General features: G+C 47.9%; 2 protein-coding genes and 1 long non-coding RNA gene across 16 annotated transcripts in view; 1 reads left to right on the forward strand and 2 right to left on the reverse strand.

Annotated features, from left to right (window-relative positions):
- Positions 1 to 446: 446 nt before the first annotated feature.
- Positions 447 to 15,743, reverse strand: PEF1 (penta-EF-hand domain containing 1). 8 transcript variants are annotated; one of them, XR_002522165.2, is made up of 6 exons: positions 11,527 to 12,517; positions 5,781 to 6,078; positions 3,738 to 3,893; positions 3,082 to 3,225; positions 1,132 to 1,425; positions 447 to 805 (listed from the first exon to the last, which is right to left on the reverse strand). XR_002522165.2 is itself a non-coding variant. In XM_003891486.3 (5 exons), exons 1-5 carry the CDS (start codon positions 15,374 to 15,376, stop codon positions 1,196 to 1,198), a joined length of 852 nt encoding a protein of 283 aa, XP_003891535.1. In that variant the 5' UTR covers positions 15,377 to 15,743; the 3' UTR covers positions 447 to 1,195. The 8 variants fall into 8 exon arrangements, 7 of the variants coding, with proteins under 7 accessions (XP_003891535.1, XP_031522380.1, XP_031522376.1 ...); XM_003891486.3 differs by lacking the exon at positions 11,527 to 12,517 and adding an exon at positions 15,353 to 15,743 and having other exon boundaries at positions 447 to 1,425; XM_031666520.1 differs by lacking the exon at positions 11,527 to 12,517 and adding an exon at positions 14,891 to 15,304 and having other exon boundaries at positions 447 to 1,425.
- Positions 14,722 to 24,219, forward strand: LOC103883147. Of its 2 annotated transcripts, XR_645273.3 has the most exons (3): positions 14,722 to 14,807; positions 22,351 to 22,490; positions 23,939 to 24,219. It is a non-coding gene; the product is annotated as an uncharacterized LOC103883147 (long non-coding RNA). The 2 variants fall into 2 exon arrangements; XR_002522184.2 differs by lacking the exons at positions 22,351 to 22,490; positions 23,939 to 24,219 and adding an exon at positions 18,743 to 19,773 and having other exon boundaries at positions 14,726 to 14,807.
- The window catches only part of COL16A1 (collagen type XVI alpha 1 chain), a 52,250-nt gene continuing 51,003 nt past the window's right edge, over positions 23,002 to 24,248 (reverse strand). For all 6 annotated transcript variants that reach the window (XM_009203592.4, XM_017959137.3, XM_009203604.4 and 3 more), the window contains 2 exons: positions 24,097 to 24,174; positions 23,002 to 23,351 (listed from right to left, as the gene is read on the reverse strand). In XM_009203592.4, coding sequence (XP_009201856.2) covers positions 23,149 to 23,351; positions 24,097 to 24,174 — 281 coding nt within the window. In that variant the 3' untranslated portion in view covers positions 23,002 to 23,148. The remainder of the gene's footprint in view (positions 23,352 to 24,096; positions 24,175 to 24,248) is intronic.

Here is a 24,248-nt window from a genome sequence, read left to right on the forward strand (position 1 = left end):
TTATAGACACTCGGTGTAGACTGGGTATTATGCTGATCTAAAGATCTGACTTGCAAGTACAGATGTCTGTGCTTAATAAAAATGGGGGGAAAGTTATGACTTAATAAATGGAGTTTGTCTGGAAGATAAAACTAGGGCCTGAGAAAATAGAAAGGCCAGGCTATGAAGTTTGAGGTAGCTGCTTTCAACCCAGAATGCCTGCCCTAAAACTGCTATGAAATAGCTTCCTGAATAGACCTTCAGGCCATACTGAACTGAACCTGGCAGGGCCCCCAGCTGGCTACCCTACACTTCACTTCCCTCTGGCAGTGGATAGGAGCCCCACATAGGCCATGTCCCCACAAGCTGCTGCTTTCCGCATGGCTGGTGTATAGGATGTACTTAAATAGTCAGTGAAAGAAGGAGTGGATGGACCTGTAGCTGAGAAATCACGGTGGAAAACATGGAACCCCAGAGTTTCATCCTTTTATTGAAGCTTACAATTTCACTGGACTTTTGGCCCCAAATGAAAAAAAATGCAAATTAAAAAAAGTATTGGCAGAGAGAGGTGCCCACTGTCCCCTGGAGACTGAAGCCGAGCAGGGCATGGCAGGCAAGTGAGGGGTCCCAGCTGCGGAGGCAGAGCCTGGCCAGAGGGGCCCAGGGAGCAGATTTGTCTGAGCAGGGCCAGCCCCAGGCAGTTAGAAGTTAACACACAAGGATTTATGGGTGTGGCGGAATCCAAGCCACTGGTCCCATGGGCAGATCTCTCTCATGCTTGGTCAGATTCCACTTTGGAGAAAATGGGCTCGTGTGACAGGATGGCCTGGTGAGGGAACACAGGTAGTAGCGATAATGGGCCAATGAACACTCACCACTGGCATCAGGGTGGAGCTCAGCTGACTGGACACTAACTCCATTACAAGAACCTGCTCCTGGTGCCAGGCTGTGCCACTCAACTGCTCATGGCCATCAGGACATTCAAATTCCATCCTCTCCTCCATCAGGCCCCTATCTGTGTGGCCTTAGCCCCGGTCCTCACTATTTGGTGGCTATGATGCAGGACTCTCAACCCTCTTTTGGAACAGTGTTGCATCAAGCAAGGGAGAATGTTCTTCTAAAGGGACAGGAAAAGAAGAGATGTCCACATACTTCTCTCACTCTAAGAAGCCAGGAAAGGTCACTGGTGCATTCCACTCTCCACAGATGGGTTGGGTCATAGCATCCGAGAAGCTGTCATGGTGACGAAGTCCTCGAAGCTGAGCCGAATGTTGCCTTGTACAGCTGTGTCCTTCTCCCGGAAGGCCTCTGTCAGCACCTGCAGCTGAGTGCACACCTGGATGAAGCGGTCCAGCTGCATGGCAGGATTGGCAGAGCGTGGGCAGTAGCGGGAGACCAGAAGCTGGGTGAACTGGGGGCTCAGGTTGTAGCCCATTTGGGACAGAGCTGGAGAAGAGGGGCACACAGACCAGACACACAAAAACCTGCCATGAGCACCTCCATCAATCAGCAATACTGGATCACAGCAGTTCAAGGAACTTCGAGAGGACGGGCACAGAAGCATAAAGAGGGCAGAGAAATCCCAAGGGTCTAAGATATCAGGAACACAACAGGGGCCCTGTCTGGATGCTACCCTTAGGTGGAAGGCCCTCATCCCTCTTTCTCCCAGTCTCCATTATTGTCTCTTCAACTGAGGCTCATGGGATTCCAGAGATGACAACGGACTATCCACAATCATCTCTGACTCATTTGCATTCCAAAAGGAAGCCTGAGCTCCCAGGACCACCCTGCTTGGGGCAGACATCAGAGGCAGCACAGCAGAGGTATGAGGACCCACTCTGGAGTCAGCCCCTGGGCAAGTTGCTTAGCCTCACTATCCCTATCTTATCATCTCTAAAATGGGGATAATACTTAACTTGTAGGTTCTAGCAAGGATTAAAATGGGTGATCATGTAAAGCTACTTAGCACAGTGACTGGCACATAAAAAGCACTCAGTAAGTGCTATTTTAATAAAGTCACCGCCACTCCAAGGTCTCTTGGAGCATCCTGTCTCTTCACTGGGATGCTTGCTTCCTTCCTTCCTCTGTTCATAACTTACCAGGCCAGGCTAAAACCTCAACTCTCCATTTGTTATGCAGGCCCTTAGGCAGGTTACCCACACTAAACCTCAGTTTTCTCACCTGTAAAAGGGAGATAACAAGGGATTCTTAATTGAAGGGTGTGGAATTATAAATAGTACCTAGCACATGGGAAGAATGAATCACATAAGCCTATTAAAAATAGCAAGCATTCAGTAAATATCTGTTTTGCTGTGGTTACTATCACCCTTACTAATATCCATGGCAAAAGCTGGCAAGAGTAGGTCATTACTATAGGCCATCTCCCCTCCCTTCTGCTGGGGGCAGATGTGGTGCACTCACTCCTGCCCACAGACCTCCTTAGTCTGAATGAAATCCACAGCCTGGGCAAAGGACTAGACTCTCTGGGGAGCCCTTTCTCCCTCCTGGGTGGCAAAGCTCCCTCTTGGGTCCTCCCCCTCCACCTCTTACTAACCTGCCTGAGCCCAAACTGTGGCCTCCTGCCTTACAGAGTCAGTTTGGAACCAGACCTGGGGCTGTGGCCTCAGGTCATCTTCCCCAACTGCAACTTTTAGAGTGCTCGGGGTCCCAAAGTTGGGAGAGAAACTGCCCACTAGCTGGGGTGGCAACAGACCCATCTTTCTGAGCCCTGGTTCAGGGCTCTTTCCATTCTACATGCTAGAAACTGGAGAGGAAGGAGTCACCTCAGCCACACACACTGGTCTCATAGCCCTTAAGGTGCCAATTTTCCATCCTTAAGGCTCCCTGTGGCTGGGCCCATCTCACCCAGCACTCCAGGGTCCAGCCCTGATTCTGGACCCAGGTGTTTCCTTGCCCTGGATCTTGGCTCAGTGCCCCAACTGGGTCACAGAAGGGGTGAGGGACGCAGGCCTGCACTGAGAACAGCATTCTGTAGTGCAGGTGGACATTCGGTAGCAATAGGAAATCCCTTTGTGTATCTTAGGGTGTAAAGAGAAGAGTCTAGCTCTGTCCTGCCCATCGTGCCCCAGCCATGACCCGCACCTTGCTGCAGCTCTGTGTAGCTAATGGAGCCCGAGCGGTCCCGGTCATACTGCTGGAAGAGGTTCTTCCACTGCTGGATGAATTTCCACAGGGCTGAGAAGCCGTAGACATCGATGCGGCCTGACTTGGTCTTGTCAAACATGTCTGAAGGTGAGGAGGGAAAGGAGGGAAGGAAGGCTTCAAGACTGAAAGCCAAGGGTCCCCCTCAGGCCCCACTGAGGCAGCCCTTCTCCCCAGGCTGGAGTAGGCGACTTCACAGAACCAAGGCCTAGGGCCTAGATGCTTGCACCTGAGACACCCACATCAAGCGTTGCACCGTCCTCCTACTCTGGACACCTTTAGCCCCACCCCATCCAGAACTGCATTTTCTCTGCATCCTTGGCACCTGACCCCTCCCTGCTGTTTCCTACCAGGGGAGGGAGTACCATTCTACGAAGAGGAAACTGAGTTAGCCTGTAACTAGGCAGGGTCTAGAACTTAAGAAAGATCTCAGGAAAAGAGCTCTCAGTCTAGGGGATCTCACCCTGAACCTAGCTTCGTCCCCGCAGTCCTCCCTGGTCAATGAATTTCTCTTCAGAATGTCTACCTACCCAACTACTATACACTATCAGGTGGCTCTGCCCCAGCTCGGGCCCAAGGGCAAGGCGGAGACTCACTTATCATCATGAGGCAGGTCTCATCATTGAATGAGGACCAATTGCAGTTGACCAGGGCCTGCTTTAGCTCCTTCATGGAGATATAGCCACTGTGATCTGAGTCCACCGACTGGAACCAGGAGTAGGCCTCAGGATCCACATTGGGAGGGGCGCCACCTGGAGGAAGGGGTGTGAAGGCCATCAACAGAAATGCCAGGAAGGGCCAGCCTCAGTAACTTCCTGGCTACAGGTTTTTCCTACACACAAAGCCTCACAAATTCACCTTCCCTGTCTTCCACCAAGCTGACATTCTTACTCTGATGGAAGAGGACTTTCAGTGAAGATTCATGAGTATTTGCAGTTGATTTCTATTCCATGAGTCCTCTGGAGTTCTTGTATAATGTTCCAGACACTACTCTTAATTGATTTTATGTTTTTAAGGGACCCATACTCCTGTAGCATTTCAAGAATTCTCTGGAAAAGGTGAACTGCGAGATGGGGGGGAATGGGTGGTAGATAAAAGTGTAGAAGTGGCCGGGCACGGTGGCTCACGCCTGTAATCCCACCACTTTGGGAAGCCGAGGCAGGCATATCACCTGAGGTCGGGAGTTCGAGACCAGCCTGACCAACATGGAGAAACCCCGTCTCTACTAAAAATACAAAATTAGCCAGGCGTGGTGGCGCATGCCTGTAATCCCAGCTACTGGGGAGATGGAGGCAGGAGAATCTCTTGAACCCGGGAGGTGGAGGTTGTGGTAAGCCAAGATTACGCCATTGCACTCCAGCCTGAACAACAAGAGCGAAACTCCATCTCAAAAAAAAAAAAAAAAAGGTGTAGAAGCTGGTAAGTCTGTCTATCTTAGGACACTGAGTTAACTGGCCACAATAAGGGTCCCTTCACACAAAGACAGCCATGGGCAGTTGTGGAAGACAGAAACCACTGCCTAGTACCAAAGTTCAGTAACGACAGACGGAAAAAGATCTGCTTGACTTAGGGATTAGTCTGACCTCCTTGGGAAAATCCAGGCAGGTTCTACCCATCATCCTAAAACATCGGTGTCATAGGGGAGCAAGGGCCACAGCCCTGGGGCAGGAGAGATTCTGTAACATGTTTGATCTGTGTAGTTTGTATAGAAGAGCTCAGGCTTTGGAATCAAAGCAGAGCTGGATTCAAACCCTAGTTCTGATCTTTACTAGCTTATGTGACGTTAGGCAAAATGTTTAATTTTCTGAATAATGACTTCCACGTTTCTAAAACGAACCCATTTCCCCAGAATCGTTGTGATGATTAAATGAGATAACAGTAAAATAAAATCCTCAGCAAAGAGCCTGGAATGTGTGTATTCTGAGATATTTTCACAGAAAAACGGATATTTAAACTGAGTTTCTCCCCATGGTAGGCTATATTATCCTCTCCTGGCTAATAATCTCTAGCCAGGAGACACAGTCTGCACACCCACAGACATTGTACTAATATGGTACAATGGTTGAAAAGGCCAGTTCAATAATCTATTATTAGATTATTTGCTAATCTCCCCTTCCCTATAAGAGCATTGTACATCCTCTCCCACTGCCTGGTGGCTTGCAGAGGGGCATCCATTCCCATCCTACTGATGTCAGTCTTGATCAGGGGGTGCTCTGGCCAAAAGAATGCGAGTGGGCAAGACATACAGTACTTCAGAGACACTTTTAGAGGCATTGTGCATTCCTGCTAGCTCTCCTGCTCTTTCTCTCTGCCACAAAGATAACATATCCCAAACAGGAGCTGCTCCTTCAGCATGGATCCCTGAATGAAAACACACACGGAACAGAAACTTAACAGCCAACTAACAGCTGCTGACATATAAGCAAAAGAAAGTAAGCATGAGCAAGTAATACAAACAAATGCTTGCAACAAAACTAGCTGACAGACTTCTCATTTTAAGGACACACACTGAAGCTGGAAGCAAGGTGCTAAGGTGCCAGAGACCAGGCTGCCTGCACACCCACAGGAAGGACAAGGGCTGGCCATGGATAACTCAGAACCACATCAAGAGGTACCCAGAGTCCAAGATCACTACTTACCCTGTCCATAAGGCCCAGGCTGCTGGGCACCATAGGAACTTGGAGGTGGCTGACCATAGGGGCCCCCTGGAGCTGCACCGCCATATGGTCCTCCTGGAGTTCCAGAGGGGAACATGCCAGGATTGGGGTGTCCATAAGGCCCTCCACCAGCTGGTGGCCCATAAGGCCCTCCAGGGGCAGGACCCCCATAACCACCAGGGGGTAGCCCACTGCCATACTGCCCTCCACTATTGGGGGGTCCAGGGTAGTAGCTACCCGGAGGGGCTCCTGGTGCTTGTCCTGCAGCTCCTGGGCAGCCCTGTAGGAAGAGCAAGATTATCAGTCAGAATGATGAGGCCAGAAACTAGGCAGAGTATGGCACTTCACAGCCATAAAGCACTTCCACCACCATCCTTTCAACTGATCTATAGGCAGGGTTGGAATTACGATCTCACTGCTCAGGTGGGTAAACTGAGGCTTCCAGAGGAGCAACGAGTTACCCAAAGTCACACTGCCAATGACTTGCAGAATCAGGGTTGAAATCCTCCTTTCCTAAGTCTCCTTTTCTGCACACCAAAGGGTGGGATCCTGTCTGGTTTGTTACTTTATCCCCAGCTCCCAGTGTAGAATGGATGCTCAGTAAATATTTCCTGTATGAATGAATAGGCAAATGAATCAAACAGAATTCTAAATGTCCATCCTGTGGTACTCCCATCTCTATTTGCAGAACTCATGGGGCAAATGTAGTCTCTAACACACACCCTTGACCCTCATCAGGGACAAATGACATAGCTATAGCATGGATTCATCCACAGCATGTCTTCCTTACCCTAATGTAAAAACATTTCCCTATCCTCACTCACAACTCTGTGAGGCAGGCAGGGGAGACCCTATTTCTAAGGCAATATGATACAGTGGTTTAAACGGCCAGTTCAACAGCCAGGCATGGTGGTTCACACCTGTGTAATCACAGCACTTTGGAAGTCTGAGGCAGGCAGACCGCTTGAGCCCAGAAGTTAGAGACCAGCCTGAGCAACATAGAAAAACTACATCTCTACTAAAAAAATACAAAAATTAGCCAGGTGTGGTGGTGTACACCTCTAGTCCCAGTGACTCAGGAGGCTAAAGTGGGAGGCTCACCTGAGCCTGGGGAGATCGAGGCTACAGTGAGCCATGATCGCACCACTGTACTCCAGCCTGGGTGACAGAGTAAGACCCAGTCTCAAAACAAACAAACAAACAAAAAACAACCAGTTCAAGAGTTCAAGTTCAGGTTCTGCCACTTACTAACTGGACTGACTTATCCTCTCTAAGCCTCAATATCTTCTGCTGTAAAATGGGAATAATAAAGCTACCTCTCAGGTTAGTTTGTGAATGAAATGAGGCCAGTCATGACACAGGGCCTGGCACAGATTAAGCACTCAATAAACACTATTAATAATAGCCTCCTACAGAGGACAAGACTCAAGTCCAGGAAAGTCACACACAGGCTGTGTGGAGGGGCTGGGACCAGAACCTGGGTCTCTTGGCTCTATGTCCAGGGCATCTGTGCATTAGAACATACATGGGGGCATTCCCTCTCTCATCCATCTTCCCACACCAATAGCCAGGGATCCCTGAGGCTCGGAGTGTTCCGCTCCATCTCCCTAAATGGCTAGCACAGGATGCAGCAGAGCACAGCCCCAACACATCTGCAGACAAGCTGAACTCAAGGGCACAGACAGCAGCTAGGCCCAGCTCCAAGGATGGCACCATCTAGATATGTTCTAGATCAAGCTGTGAGTGCACCAGTGGCCAAGCTGCCGAGAGCCTGCGCTTTCTCTTTTTGTTGTGTTTGATAGCTTGAGATAATTACTCTTAAGGCTAAGGCCAAATTCATGAGGTTTTTTGTGGGGAGAGCAGGAAGCAGGCCCTGTCACCTCCCCAACTCAGCAATCCTTGGGAGCTTTTCCTCCCTAGAAGCTGTCAGAGCTACTATACTAGCAAGACTCCTTCACAGACAAGAATGGGTCAGACAGATCTCAATTTAAAACTCTGCTCCCATCAGCTGAGTTCATGACTGTGGGCCTGTGGCTTCATCTTTCTGAGCCTGCTTCCTCACAAATAGAACAATTCCTTCCTCATTGGACTGTTCTGCAGAGTATAAGAAATAAATGCAGCAAAATTCTGTTTAATTTTTAGCTAAAGAATCCTTTGATAACCAACCTGGGCAACATAGTAAGATCCCACCTCTACAAAAAAATTTTTTAAATCAGCTGGGCATGGTGGTACACCAGTAGTCCCTGTTACTTGGGAGGCTAAAGCGGGAGGATCACTTGAGCCTGAGTTGGAGGCTGCAGTGAGCTGTGACTGTGCCACAACACTCCAACCTGAGTAACAGAGAGAGACCCTGTCTCCAAAAAAGAAAAAAGAAAAAAGAGAAAGAACAAATCCTTTGATAAAATAAATAAAACTAATACAAGAAAGTTGCTCTGGCTGAAGTAAGGTGGGGGCTCCAGAGCCCTACCATATGGAACCCCCTTCCCTTGCTAGATTCTGAGGGGCTCTGAAGAACCCTCACAGTGACTGAAAAGACAGTCTGAAAACCACTCACATAAGAAAAATAGTTTTCACAACAGTGCCTGGCATAAAGCAAATGATCAATAAGTCATAGCTGCTATTGTTATATTAATTACTATTATCAGCAAAATCCTGGGCCAGGTGAACTGTGGGGGGTGGGGTATAAAGGAGAGTGAAGCAATCTGAAGGAGCTCACAGTTAACAGGACTTAATATGTAGACGCTGTGTAATGTCTAACAAAACAGCATAAGGAAAATAGGTGTTTGAAATGGAGACATAAGTCATGTGCCACAGGGCTGCAAAGGAAGGAGGGCAAAATCAGGGAGTGCTTCCATGAGAGTGGCATTTGAGCTAGGGCTTAGAGAATGAACAAGATTCCCAAGGGGTTGGAGAGGTGTGATAAGAGAAATACCCAGAAGACAAGTCACTTAACCTAACCCCCTCATTTGACAGACGGGGAGGAGGGAGGGACTTGCCCAAGTCATGCTGTGAGCTGGAGGCAGAGACAAGGCTGGACCACTCCTCTGCACCCAAGGACTCCCCCTGCCTCCTGCTACAATGTTCCTTCCTTAAGCAATAGGGCTCAGGATTCTAGCATAGGATGGAAAGGGAGTGGGGACTTTACAGAATCTGGGCACACCCAAAGAACAGGCCAGACATGAAGCCAGAAGTAGCTGCCCCACTATAAGCCCTGTGAACAAAGCTAAAAACTGCATCTGGCATCTAGGAAACCACCTATAAACCACCCAAGAAACACCCCCAGGCCAACAAAGCAGGTGCGCCAGGCAGGTCTCCTGCCCTTCCGGCTACTGTAGTCTGGCAGCAATTAAACCCTTTCCTTTCCGTCCTGCATTAAAGACCTCCTCTGTAGTTTACAAAGTACTTTCACAAACACAAACACTACTGACAGAATTTTGCCAATGGCCTCCTAACAGAAAAAAGGAAGATGTTAGTTGGCCTCTTTTACAGATGAAGAAACTAAGCCACAGAGCTGTTAAAGGACTTCATTTGGCACACATTTTCAGAGTGACGATATTGTACTAGGCTCTGTGGTAGATGTGAGGACACAACTAAATGAAGTCCTGTCCTTAAGGAGCCCACAGAAAAATCTACTTATGTGCTATCAAGGAAGCTTAGATGGAGGACTTTGTGCTGTTTGAAGAATGAATAAATAAACAACGCATGAGGTGGATCAAGGAAAGCTTCCTGGAGGAAGTGGCAGTGATATTGGAATTGGTCCTTGAAGGATGCAGAGGCATTCTCCAAAAGGCAGGCAGGGAAGGACACTCCAGACAGAAGGGAGAAGAAAGACAAAGGCACAGACTTCAGAGTGAGCATAGTGCATTCAGGGAATGAGTTAAACTGCAGAGCCAAGAATGCCTTGTGAACCCAGAAAGGCAGGCCCTTTATACACTCCTTGACCAAGCACCTCTCCCACTGCATTTCAGTTAGCTGTGAGGTATCAGTGTCTAAGAGTAGTTTCTGTCTGTCTAGCATCTCCCCCATCCAACAGCAAGCTCCCAAGGGACAGACACTGGGCCTCACTCATCATGGTACCCCAGGGCCCAGCACAGTGCCTGGCACCTGCAAGTCTCCACAAATATTTGAACAAATGAACACCACTCTAAAGAGTCTGGTTGGGGCTTTATGCCGGAGAAAAGAGAGCACTATAGAAGGGTTTCCAATAGGAGAGGAACGTGATCAGAACCTTGTTTAGGGAAGTAGCCAGCAGCGGTGTGGAGGATGAGCCAGCGAGGGAGGCAGTAGCCCAGGTGTTGGGCAGGCAGGGCATGAACCAGACAGCACACTGGGGGATGAAGAGAACGGAATGGATTCTGAAGCTATTTCAGAGATAGACCAGACATGACTTGGTGACTAATTAGATTAGGAAAGAGATGGAGGAGTGAGGAAAGTGTTTAGAATGACTCGGGTTTTTCTAGCTTGCACAAGATGAAGGAGGTGGAGCCAACTGAGACAGAATCCAGGCTACACAGGAAGTTTGGGGAAGAAGATGAGGTGGTCCCTGCCTCACAGAGGGTCACCCAGTGTCAATGAGTTGTCAGCAAAGGTCTGAACCAGAAATGAAAAACAGCGTCCCTGACTCCATGTTCTTTTACACTACTCCATGCTCCCAGCCCTTTTCAGAGCTTTTCCAAGAGTTATTTCATACCGATAAACACAAGATTGTGAAGTGGGAGAAAAAAGACAGGAAGAGTTCAGTAACTGCAGCTTCTGAAGCAACACAGAAAAACTATCTCTAGGGCTCTGGCTGATTGCAAATAAGCTACATCTGACGCCCTGGGGGAGCGGGGGGCAATGAACATTTATTGAGGCTCTGCTAGGGGCTTCCAGTTCAATCAGCTCTCACTGATCCTCAGTCCTGTGAGGTAAACACTATCATCTCCATTTTGCAGATGAGAAAATTAAGGGGCAGAGAGTTTAATACCATACCTGAGATCATGTAGCTAGAATTGGTGAGTTGGGATTCCAGTCAGGGTCTGCATGACTCTACACTACCCCCTCCCGTTTGTTCACTCAATAAATGAGTGAGAGCCTAGCATGTGTCTGTGCGAGGGATTGTGCTAAATGTCTTTGTCAAATATAATGAATTTCTACTGCGGACAGAGGTAGAGGGGGAAGGCTGGATTAGGTGATCTCTCAGAGCCTTCAAGCCCAGAAATCAGGGAGTCTCAGGAAAATCTTATTCTTTTTCATCCCAGCACCTAGACCCAGTTCAAGAGCCACATTTTGTAAGACACCCCAAAGATTCTTCAGTCTAACCTCTCAGTTAATAATGGAACCTCTGCAGCACCACGTGGAATCTCTACTTGCACTCGTGCAAGCAGTAGGGAGCTTACCTCCTCCCAAATAACCACCTCAGAAAGTCCTGGGTTTTTTTTCTTTTTTCTTTCCAGTTCTGAGGACTCACTCTTCTAACCTCAAGACCCTGTAAAGCTCAAAGGTATCAAAGGCTGTTCCAAGCTGAGCCCTGACGACGAATGGAGGAGGGAGCATTGCAAAGACAGGTCTGCACCCCAGAGCTACTCTTCAAGTGCATGGGAGGAGGTGGGAAGCCCAAACTAAGGGGTTAAACAATCACTAGACAAAAGGAATGGTTCAAGCATTCACCAGCAGAGCCACTTGAAATAGGAGAGAAGTATGCAACCAATAAACAATGAGCCAAGAACCATCCCCAGACTTCAATTACCTCTGTGCTCACACTTTCAAATCTTTCCAGCTTCATCACTCCGGAGCTACAGACCAGCAGCCTCCTGGACCTTCCCTCCAAACCCATGCCTCCCTGTGTTCTCATCTCAGTGAATGGGGCCCCCTTCCGCCTAATCACGCAAACCTAAAGCCTTAGTGCCCTCCTGGGAACCTCCTCCTTCTTCCTCTCTGTCACCTTACTTAGGCACCAAGTTTTCTCAACTCCACCTCCTACGTGCTTCTCAAATCTCCTCTACCAGGTCACAGTTCTCTTTAGCCTAGATTACCTCAATAGCGTCAAAATCAGTATCCCTGCTTCCTGTTTCTCCTGCTTCAATCCATTCTCACAGCACCCCACGGTGAGCGCTCTGAAGTACAAATGGGACAAAACACTTCACTGGCTCCCTCCCTACTCTTAGGATGAAGCCACACTCCCCAAAAACGCACACAAGTCCCTTTGGGATCTGGCCCTTGCTTACCTTTCTAGTCTAATTTCCTACCCCTTTCCCCCACATCACTACAACTACACTGAACTTCTTAAAGTTCCTCCAAAATCCTAGGCTGTCTTACTTGCTTCCTGGGCTTTGTGCAGCTATTTCCTCCACTGGAATATCATTCCTTTCTTCACTCAGCTAAGTTCTACCAGTGATTCAGTTTTTGGCTTAAATATCACCTCTTTTTAAAAAGGCTTGATGTACCCCTAGACTGAGTTAGGTATCTCACTCTCCGGTGCTGTACCTTACGCTTACTCCCATTTAATACTTATCACATTGCCTCTTCAATCTGCATAACTGCATTACTCCTCCACTTGGGAGTATTCTACATGCCCAACACCATACCTGGCACTTTACATGGATTATCGTATTTAATCTTTAGAGTAATTCTGAGGTATATACCATTATGACTCCATTTTAAAGAAGGGAAAACTAGTCCAGGCATGGTGGCTCATGCCTGTAATCCCAGCACTTTGGGAGGCTGAGGCAGGTGGATCACCTGAGGTCAGGAGTTTGAGACCAACCTGGCCAACATGGCGAAACCCCATCTCTACTAAAAATACAAAAAAAATCAGCCAGGTGTGGTGGCGTGCACCTGTAATTCCAGCTACTTGGGAGGCTGAGGCAGGAGAACTGCTTGAACCCGGGAGGCAGAGGTTGCAGTGAGCCAAGATTGTGCCACTGCTCTCCAGCCTGGGTGACAGAGCGAGACTCTGTCTCAAAAATAAATAAATAAATAAATAAAAATGTTTTTTTTTAAAAAAGGGAAAACTGAGTCTCAGATTTTTGCAACAAACTTCTGCAAAGGAGTGGCACAGCAGGGATTTGACACCAACTCTCTCTGGCTTCAGAAACTAAGCTCTTAAGCACTGAAATCCACCAAGGTGGTTCCCCTATAAGACCAAAGGGTGCCTGAATTTTACTACTCCAATACCCAGTCCCTGCTTGGGTACCCTGGACTGGAAGCAGTGGAAAATTACAGGAATTCTGACTCCTAACAATAGGCTGGAATCCTCCAAAGCTATGTAGTGGGTGGAGGGGAGGCAGCACTGACTGAGATGCTCTAAAACAACCGGTTTCCTTTCTTAGAACACCTGAGACCAGGAGGCGGACAAGGGTATGGTAGGAAAAAAAGCAACATTTCTTTTTCTATTCCAGACTCCTCTCTCTGTGCTCCTTTTCAGTATTTCACTCCAAGAATAGCCCAGGCAGCATAGCATCATGAGAGCAGTCACAGCAGCAAGAGTTGCCACCAGACACTGGCATGTACTAGGCACTAGCAACGTGCCAGGCTCCCTGCATTTCAACCTCATTTTAGCCCTTTTCACAGGTATTATTTCTCCCTTTATATAACAGGTGAGGAAGCTGAGGCTTAGAGCCCTTAGTTTGTCCAAGGGTATATAACTATTAACACAGCTAGAATTCTAGCACAGTTCTGTCTAACCTGTCACTGTTTTTAGGATGCACACAAATTGTCCCTAATGCTTATTAGTATGTAGATTCCTGGGTACAGAACAGGTCTGAAGCGGGACTCGAAAGCGTGCTTTCTTAAACAAGCTCTCAGGTGATTCTGTGGCAGAAGACCAGCCACTGGGAAACACGGCACTATGAATGTTTTCTCAGCCTGTGTTGCTCAGAAATACTAGAGTCACAAAAAGTGACCAGACATCTGAAAAGAAAGAGGGAAGGGGGAGTTTCTATGGTTAAATGTGTTTAAGAAATACTGCATATTATATTCCTTTCTGGAAGATTTACCATGTACATTAGCAAATTAAGAATTTTGAAATTGTTTGTGGTCAACAAACTTATTCAGCTATACTTAAAGAAGAGTATTTCCAAAACTTTAGTTAACTACAGAATCCTCCTATATTAACAATATCTATTAATACCTCACAAGACTCAGCAAACGGAACGGACTTTAGGAAACAACTGCTATGTTACACTTCCTCCTAACTCCAGCCTGCAGTGGCCTCTTTCCTACCTCTCTCTACGGATGCAATAAGAGAAGTCCTAAGCTCTGGTCATGGCCTCACCCTCACTTACTACATGTGACTTTTGGGAAGCCACTTAACCTCTTTGGGTTTGTTCCTTAGCAGTTAATTAGGGGTAATAATACCTGCTTGCCGATAGAGCCTTCGTGATTAGGATAATGGAGGTCCGAATACTGTGTAACCCGTACAAGACTGCACTCTTTGGAAGGGCTGTTACATCTTTTGGCATGTGACTATACTCAGCTGAGCACTGTGTAATATACCAGTTGACCTTGTTTTCCCAAATTTCCTGCACGGGTTTCATCTCCTAAATAACTGTGCGATCGCAGGCCTCTGTGGGCTTCATTTCCTCCTCTGTAAAATGAGGGGTCTATTTTGAGGACCCTCTGGGCACTGGCCTTTTAGAAGTCTAGTAAAAATCAAAATGCTAAAGGGCAACACTTGTTACACCTCACTATGTACCAAACGCTTCGTAAGCATCACCTCCTGACTCTCCACAATAGCTTTATGAGGCAGATCCTATTATTCGGCCCTATTTTACAGGAGGATACTTGGACTCAGAAAGGCAAAACATCTTGCTCAAGGGCTCACAACTATTTAGGTAGTAGAGCTAAGGTATGAACCTACCTCTGACTCCAAAGTGCACTTCAACACCCTACTATCACCCAACAAACAATTCTGGCCACAGAATCACCTTGCTGTGGTATTCCTCACTGAATATACGCTGGGGAAGAGGAATCTGAAGGCAGCCCGGGTTCTGACCTCGGCCCTGCTGCCTAACTGCCTGGTGACTTCAGGTAAGTTCTGTGTCTTCTCGGGGTTCACTTTTCTACATGCGAAATGGCGGTGCTGAACTAAGTCAGTGGTCAAACCAGCTCACTTGTGGCGCCTGCTACGACCAAAGTTTCCTGATGACTCTGATGCAGTGTGGGGTGGGTCCGGAAGCCTGGATTTTTATCCGACGCCCCAAACTAGATCGACGGAACCAGAACTCTAAACGTCCGGTCATGGCTGATGTCCCCGCCCAAGGCCCCCGTGGGGGCCTTGGGAGGCTGTGGAGCCCAGGCCAGCGCCAGCCTGGACCTGTGGGGTCCAAGGTCCCCAAATCCTCGCGTGAGCGACGTCAAAGGGGACGCGACACGACCTCGCGAATGTGCGGTCCTTCATGACGTGAGCCGGGCGCGACCGACGGTCCCTTTTCGGTTCTCTACAGCGCGAGGCCTCGCTGAAGCGAACCCATCGTGGGAAGGGCGCAGAGAAAGCGGGGAAAAAGAGCAGGAGGGCGCCGGGCCTGCGCTTGGCACGGCCGCTACCTGGATTCGCGGGTCCCTCACACACTCACCTGCCGGTACGGATAGCTGGCCATGGCGATTCTGACGTCACACGCAGGCAAGGGGTGGGGCTTTCCGCTCTCAAACCCGCCCCTCGCCTCGGTTTTGGGGCTGGGCCCGCATCTGACTGGACGTCCATGCCTGTCAATCTTGGGCGCAATCGGCCGACGGAAGTGACGATAGGGCGGTGGGCGGATGCCTACCCGAGAGACCAGGGGAGCTAAGTGACTGATGGAGCTTCCGGAAGTCTTGGCCGCTGTGCCGGCGCTAATGTTCCTCCCTTTTCTGAGCTGGAGTGGGCCCAAGCGGTGGTCAGGTTGGGATATTTAGTGAGAAGCCTGGGTGGGATGTCGCTGCGGTAGCCATGTTATAACCTGGCAAGTGGGACGCATGATAGTGACGTAGTTGCTGGCGTAGCTCCTGAGTTTCCGCAGAGGAGCCGTGGGAAAGGAGAGGAGGGGGCCGGGCGGTTCTCCTGACAAGGGGGAACCCACCGACTCTTCCCGGTAGGGAGAGGCAATGGCGGAATTGCTTTTCTAATGTCAAAACACTGGGTACCAGTTAGTAGCCTTGTAGTGGGATACAGATCTGTGGTCTTTGGAGAAAAAAATCCTAGACCGTTAGAGTTGAAGGAAAATTGAATTATCTAGTGCCTCTTTCTTCATAAATGGTGAAACTGAGGTCCAGAGAGGCAATTGACTTGCCCTAGCTCACAGTGGGTGGCCTAGAACCGGGGTCAATGGATGTCCAGTTCTCAGCAGGGAAGTCTAGGTTGTTCCCCATCGCAGGTCAAATCCTGGTGACCGAGTGATCTCAGCACCATGTACTTGCCACTCAGTGGTTCCGGTTGTACACTTATTTGTGTGCTTATTTGATTACTTTGTCAAGTTCTTCCAGGTGGGCTAGGGTTTTGTCTGTTTTTGCTTGTCATTATAACTCCAGTATCTAGTACAGCGACTGACACGATTATTACGAAGTGTTATCCAGCCTAGCCCGTCTATCTAACCAAGTGCACTTTCCAAAATCACAGTGCTGATCATGCCACTTACCCATTGCACAGCCTACAACGGATGCTGTTCATCCACGCCTACAAAATAAGGCCCAGTCTCTTCATTCTGGCACTCCAGGCCCCTTCAGAATCTGGCCCAACCTCACCTTTCCAATCTTACCGCCCCTTCTGCTACTCTGTATTTCTGTGCTCAGTTCCACCATTCAGCACTTCTGCTTTGGAGGGAGGATCTTTGTTTTATCACTTTCTAACTGTATCACCTTTGGCAAGTTTTTTTTTTTTTTTTTTTTTCAAATTTCCAACTTTTATTTTAAGATCAGGGGTATATATGCAGGATGTGGTTTGTTACATAGGTAAATGTGTGCCGTGGTGGTTTGTCGCACAGATCATCCCATCACGTAGGTATTAAGCCCAGCATCCATTAGCTATTCTTCCTGATGCTCTCCCTCCTCCCACCTCCCCCTACCCTCCGACAGACTCCCGTTTGTATATGTGCTCTCTTCATTCAGCTCCCACTTATAAGTGAGAACATGCAGTGTTTGGTTTTCTGTTTCTGTGTTAGTTTGCTGAGGATAATGGCTTCCAATTCCATCCATGTCCCTGCAAAGGACATGATCTCATTCCTTTTTGTGGCTGCATAGTATTCCTTGGTGTATATTTACCACATTTTATTTAGGCAAGTTATTTAACCTCTCTAAATTTCAGCTTTCTTAGCTGACAGGAACACATGTGTAAATTTGAAAATGAGCTTATTGTACCTGCTCATGCCCTAGACTTAGGTTCAAACCATTCCTTTCACCTGGACCAGCAGCCCTCCCATCTCCTGTCCTGCAAGTCTTAGTTCCAATTCCATTCTCCACCTAACCCTCCCACATTCCCCTTAGCTCCAGAGTTAGCCACTCTCTCTTGCCACTCCCCCTTTGCACTTGGTACTGTCACTGTGCCATATTCCAGCCTACCTTGTATAAGGGTTTTCTTTTGATGTTTTCCCCAAAACCCAGTCCTCTCCATCTCAGAAAATCCACCCAGTCTCTCAGGCCAAAAACCGAAGATCATTCCTGTGTGTCCTTTTTTTCTCCATACAATCCCCCACCTCCCTCATCTCCATTAGCTCTAATTCAAACATGTACACATCTGCTCTTTTCTCCCTGTTCGTACTATCACTATAGTCCAAGACACTATCATCCGTGCCTGGATCACTACAATAGCCGATTGACTAATGTTCCTGCTCTCACTCTTCTCCGCACACTTCATTTTCTCCACAGGCAGCCAAAGTGGTTATCTTATTCCTTGACTTCAACTCCCTGGGGACTTCCCATCACTCTTACAACAAAAGCTAAACTCATCCTAATGACATTCATGGCCACACATACCAGCATCTCCAGCCTCATTTCTTGCTGTTGCTGTCCCCCTTGCCTCATTCCAGCCATGCTGGTCTGGTTGTGCCACTCCTGGAATGTACAGAGCTCATTCCTGGATGTTGGCTTTGGCTGATCTCTGACTGCCTGCTCATTCCTGCCTCCAGGTCTTTGGACTAGCTCTTCCCTCTGTCTGGGATATTCTTCCCTTGACTTTTCACCGGTTGGCTTTTCCTTATCGTTCAGGTCTCAATTAAGATATCACCTGGGGTGGGGGGCATTTCTTGACACTGTACCCCACACATTCCCATCATCTCTCTTATTTTTTCATAATACGTGTCACTAGTTGAATTGTCCAATTTGTTTACATGTATATTGTAGAACTGTCATTTTCTTATGTATTCCTTTAACCTCAGCACCTAGAATAGTGCCTAGCATGAATTCAGCGTTAGTAGTTATTATCATCGTGTATTGAGTGCTTACTAGGTGCCAGACATTGTGCTAAGTACTATATGTTGTTTAATTTTCACCACAGTCTTTTGAGATAGATACTATTACCCATTTATAATGAGGAGCTGAGGCTCAGAGAGGTTAAGTGACCTTCCTGTTATCAAAAAGGTAAATGGAACCCAGGCGCAGTGACTCACACCTATAATCCCAACACTTTGGGAGCAGAAGGGAGGACCACTTGAGCCTAGGAGTTCAAAACCAGCCTGGACAACATAGTGAGATGCTGTCTCTATAAAAAAATAGTTTTAAAAAATTAGCCAGGCATGGTGGCATGTGTCTGGAGTCCCAGCCACTCCAGAGGCCAAGATGGGAGGATTGCTTGAGCCCAGGAGGTCAAGGCTGCAATGAGCTGTGTTTGCATCACTGCACTCCAGCCTGGGCATCAGAGAGACTCTGTCTGGGGGTTGGGGCGGGGGGGGGAAGATAAATGGAGAAGTAGGACTTGATCCCAGGTCTGCATTTTTTTTTTAACTACTCAGTATTTAATAGTAAGTCGTGTCTTCTTTACCTTTCTAACTCCCTAGTTCAAAAAAATATTGGTGGAATTGAACTGCAAAACTTCAGAAGGGAAGAAGGTTGAAGGTCAAGGGGGTATATTTGCCTGAGAGAGAACAGTGAGAAGCTGGCCTGCAAACTGGAGTCATGTGACACACACTCACTTATTCCATAAACATATTATCCCATTGAGTTCCCACCTCTTGCCAGGCTCTGTTCTAGGTGATGAGAATCCAGCTCCTATGAGAATTATTTGCCCCCATTCCCCTATGCCCAGCAAAGGGCTTAGGAGAACTATCTGTGGGAGGTCTGTGCTATTTCATGATGGGGCATCCACGTCTTCTCTTAGGGAGTCAGGGACCCGCCAAAGCCAACAGCCGGGGCTGTGCCCCTGAGGACCCACACAGGCCCAGGTATGTTTGTTTTGGAGGGGGCTGGATAAAAGAGAGATCAGGATCTTCCTAAGACTGAAAAACAATCAACTCGCTTCCAAAACCTCAACTACCTGAGGCAGACGGAGGTGGGTGGAGAAGTTCCTGTTATTGTTTCACTTGTAGCCCAAGGGGAAAGCATGGATTCCAGCCTTTTTTTAGAGCACAGAGCACTTTCCTGAGTTGGTGGAAGCCCTGCGGTTGACCCATTAGAGGTGAGGCAGAGCTTGGTAATGAAAGGCCCATCCACTGGAAAATATTGCCTCCCCTAGAGACACAGCCTCCCAAGAGCCACTTGGCTCTGCACCAAGCTTCTGTATGGCTTACTGAGAAGGAATACCAACACCCACCTAATTATTATGGAATTAATTCTCTTTGATTCCAACTAGATCCAGTTCTGAAATTTAAATTCCAGTTGGATGCTGTGGATCAGAGGATGATTTGCAACTTTCCACAGAAGCAACCGAGGAATGAGAACAGCAGACGTGGCAATTTGGCCACACTTCCCTTCCATTATGGGATCATAAGGAGAGTACATTGACATTGTCTATTCCCATAAACTATTCAGGACAGCCACAAAAAAGATCTAGTCCTTTGGGATCTCCAGCACCAAAAAAAAAAAAAAAAAATCCAATGCTGGGCATGGTGGCTCACATCTATCTATAATCCCAGCACTTTGGGAGGCTGAGGCAGGCGGATCACCTGAGGTCAGGAGTTCAAGACCAGCCTAGCCAACATGGTGAAACTCTGTCTCTACTAATACAAAAATTAGCTGGGCATGGTGGCTTACGCCTGTAGTCCCAGCTGCTCCGGAGGCTGAGGCAGGAGAATCACTTGAACCCAGGAGGCGGAAGTTGAGTGAGCTGAGATCGCACCACTGCACTCCAGCCTGAGTGACAGAGTGAGACTCCGTCCCCCCACCTCCAAAAAAAGAAAAATCTATTCTTGTAAAGGGGTTAACAGACCCCAAATGAAGAAAGAGTCTAATTAGATTCTGTTGAATTTGAGTGACAGAGGAAAATATTATGACAAAAAGGAAGATTTAAATTCCAGAAGCATCAAAGTTTAGATATTTCTCTGCAGAATAAATACACAGCAGCCTTTTCTCCATCTTATTGAGCAGAGGGTTTCTAACTAAGGACCCTCCAGTCCTATCCTTCACACTGCAATCGGCGAACTCCCCACTCGGCAAACCTGACTTGACACACCTTTGTGAGAAACTCACCAGTGGCTTCACACTGTGTCTCCCCTGCTCATGCTCCAAAATCCAACCACACTATTCTGTCTCCCATCACTCAGCCTGCTGCACCCAGTCATTTCTGGGCCTTGGCATGTGCTGTTCCCTCTGCCTGAATCCATCTCTTTGTCTAGACACGTTTAGGTTCCCCAGCTGTGCACTCCCCTGGTACCTGGCACTGCCCTGTCATCCCACTTTATTGTAAGTGCTTGTTTAACTGTCTGCTCTCCCTGTGGACACTGGGGGGGCAGGGACCATATCTGTGTAGTTTGCCTTGGGATCCCCAGAGCCTTAGTACAGTCCCTGGGACAAAGTGGGAAAAGGAATGGACTCATCAAGTTAGACTTTTCCAATCTGAATGATCTGTGTGCTGCCTCGAAAGTCTGGAGTAGATTAAGAAGTGAAGACAGAAGGATAATGGGGTTGGAATGTGCAAAAGCTGCCTAAGAGGAATGGACGACACATGCCCCTCCTTGCTTTCTCTTCAGCTTACCCAGCTCCCGAACTGATGAGCAAGATCCATGGATTTTTTGCTGACCACAGTAACAGAAGAGACTATAAAATTCAGCTTTCCATCTGGTTCTTCATGGTCCAAGAAAATACAGCAATTTCAAACTCCAGGGAGACATGCATTCAAATCATGAAAGCTTAAACCTAGCCTGTCGTAGAATCCCTTAAGAGTAGCATGAATTTGACTCAGGAAGAAAAGTGAAGAAGGCATCATTTACTCTATAAGGATCGATTCCCTGGTGACCCTTAAAGGGGATGAGTTTGATATTTCCTCATAGCAGTTTTTCCCCTCTGGTCTTCAAAGCCAACCTGCTCAATTCCACAGCTGGTCCTTGCTTCTCTTTCTTTCTGCCGGCGCCAACATGCTCCTCATCGTAAGGCCTATCATCAGCTAGTACTCGGCAGACTAGGCTGAAAGAGGAAGCTGGCCTTCCAATGGGAGTGCTTTAACATCTGTCCTCTTCCACTGTCCAAAACCTGGCCGCTACTTCAATGCAAAAATGATGCCTTTGCTTTTTAATGTTTTATGTTAGAACCAGGGTTAACTGAGAATAGCTGGGGAGAAATGAAAAAAGAATCAGCACCTCCTTTATCTAAAAACATCACATGAGACACTCGGGCGTGCTCAGGAGTCTGATTTCATTCTCCTGGCCACCAGCACACCTTTGCTCCTGGCAGGAAAAAAAAAAAAAAAAAAAACAGGGCAGAGGTTCTGAAAAGCCATCAATAGGCTGGTCTCCTGTTATTTGGGACCCAACTAGAGAAGGGAATTTTCAGAAATGTGCTAGAAATACCAGCTCTGCAGAGATTTGACAGCCGGTTTGAAGGCTTCAGGCAGTTTGGATAAGCATCTAGACTTTGGGTACATTTCTGAGCCTGCTCTGTGAGTCCTTTGAAGTGTATCCAACTTGAATAAACCTTCCAGATAACTGGGGCCAGTGCAAAAGCTTTCTTTGGAAATCCCCCTGGAAGTGCCTTGTTGCTTTCTCGCAGGGCATCCAGCCCATCAGGACAAGTGATCTAAAAAGTAGAGAAGGAAGAAGCTCAAGAGAGAATGTTTCTATAATGTTCAGTTCACTGTCTTTTTTCCCCTTCCTAGCCTTTTTTACATAGGGAGAAGGGGACAACAGATAGATCACCAAACTCCCAGTGGACTTTGAGGAGCATGAGCTTAGATCTGCTCGTGGCTTGCCCATGACCCCTTTGTACTGATACAACCTGGCTGTTTCTAAAGATCTAGGCTAAAATGTACAGGAAAAGTACCACATATGTTAGAATAATGAAGAATAACAGGAGATATTATTTGCCCTCCAGAAAGTCATTGCTGGAAGCACTTATAGAGAGCTGGTGACGGGGCCATGCATTGGTACAGGCAGAAGGTTCCATCTCATTTCCCAGAGAAGCATTCCCTGGCCACCTAGGACAGAGCTGGAGCCTGTCTTCTCTCCTGTTTGCACAGGTTTTCTAATCACAGAATTACTGGAGCATCAAGAAGTGCCTGCATGCTTGGAAGGGCTTCCAGGCGGATGAACACACCTCAGCACCGGGTAGCATTTTCCCAGGGTGCAACCCGGACCGGCTCTGGGTCACACTGACAAGGTGAAGTGGATGGGCAAAGAGTGGGTGGGGTACCGAACACTGGTTTCTTTAGGGAATCAAATAGGGAGGGACCTTTAAAGCCGGAAGTGGGGCCTTCCAGCATGCTTTGGTTCACTTGAGAGGAGGGGCTGAATGATGCTTCTTGTCTAACTTAAGAGACGTAGGCATGAAAGACAGGGCACAAGATCCCGAGGAGCAAAGGATCATCAGCTGCCCCTATCCAGCAATATCCCACAGCGCCACTGGCTGACCACAGGCAAAGAGAGAAATACCCTTTATTTTTTACTTTTTATTTTCCTAAGACTGAGTCTCATTATGTTGCCTAGACTGGTCTCAAACTCCTGGGCTCAGGCGATCCTCCCATCTCAGCCCCTTGAATAGCTGGGATTACAGGTGTGTGCCCCTGTACCCAAAATGCTCTTTTTTGATCCTGGGGCTAAATGAGAAAAGGAGGGCAACAGGGAGCTCTGGCTGCAGCACCAGAGGAACCCACTGGAAGGGAAAGGGCAGATAGTTTTGTTTCTTTATTATTTAAAAAATATTAACAGCAATTAAAAATAACACCAACAACAAAAACATTCACAACCTGTCACAGAGTCCTAAAAGCTTTGGCCGTTTATTCCCAACGGAGTCCTTCATCCAAAGGCAGGTGGCGATTTCAGCCAAAAGGCCCCTTCATGGTTTTCATGGGTGGGTACTGCTGCTCCATCGGCATGGCCCCAAAGCAGTCAGAGGGGCTACAGTGGCCAGCCTTGCCTGGCTGGCCCATGGGACCCGGGGGCCCAGGGATGCCAGGGATGCCTTGCTGGCCCATTGGTCCTGTTGCGCCCATCTTGCCATAGCCTGGAGGACCTTGAGGACCTAGGGAGGGAAGGGCCACAGAGGGAAAATCAGAAGACCCAGATCATAAGGGGAAAAAAAGCCATAATGGCATCAAATAATAACTTACATTTGATGACTGTTTCTCAAGTTACCACATGTTTTCATGAAGACCTAGTCTGATCCTCACATTGATTCAACAATAACAATACTGCTGGCAAGTTTTATTTAGAACTTCCATGTGCCAGGCACAGGGCTGAGTGCTTTTGATGCATTATTCATTGAATCTGCACAATTTCCTGAGAAAGAAGCTATTTTCTAATTTTGTAGATGAGGATACAGGCTCAGAGAGGTTGCACCTCTGCTAAGTTGTGATGCTGGGTCTCAGAGCCAGGTCATCAGGCTTTGGCCATTTTCCTTCAGGCTATACAGCTAAGCATGCATCTTAGAGAGCACTTCCAGAGGGTTTCAATGGCCTCTTCAAGGTGTACAGCCAGTGAGGTGCTGAGTAGAACTTGAACTCGAGTTCCTCGGCCCCAACTCCATGCAGGTCTTTCCTACTGCGTCACGCTAGCCCAGTTTAAGACTTAAGAACAGGCACTGAGTCTTCCGCCCCCACATCCCCACAGGCCCTGGCAGAGTGTCCTGCACACAGCGGCATTACTATAAATGTGGTTGACTGGCCTGTCGTTGTTTGGAGTTTGACACAGCTGTGTCATAGAAGAAACGGAAAGAAAAGGGGTCTCTGCTGCTCTGGATTCATGGTCTCAAATGGTGGTTTTCCTACCTGGGGGGCCGGGAAGACCGTTTTCTCCTGCAATGCCAACACCAATGTCCCCCTTTTCACCTTTGGTACCAGGCAGTCCTGGAACAAAAGAAATAAAACAAGTCCTATCCCTGAGCAGAAAAATGACGCAGCCAGTCAGATTACTTGAAACA

The sequence above is a fragment of the Papio anubis genome, chromosome 1, assembly GCF_008728515.1.
Source record: "Papio anubis isolate 15944 chromosome 1, Panubis1.0, whole genome shotgun sequence".
Classification (NCBI taxonomy): domain Eukaryota; kingdom Metazoa; phylum Chordata; class Mammalia; order Primates; family Cercopithecidae; genus Papio; species Papio anubis.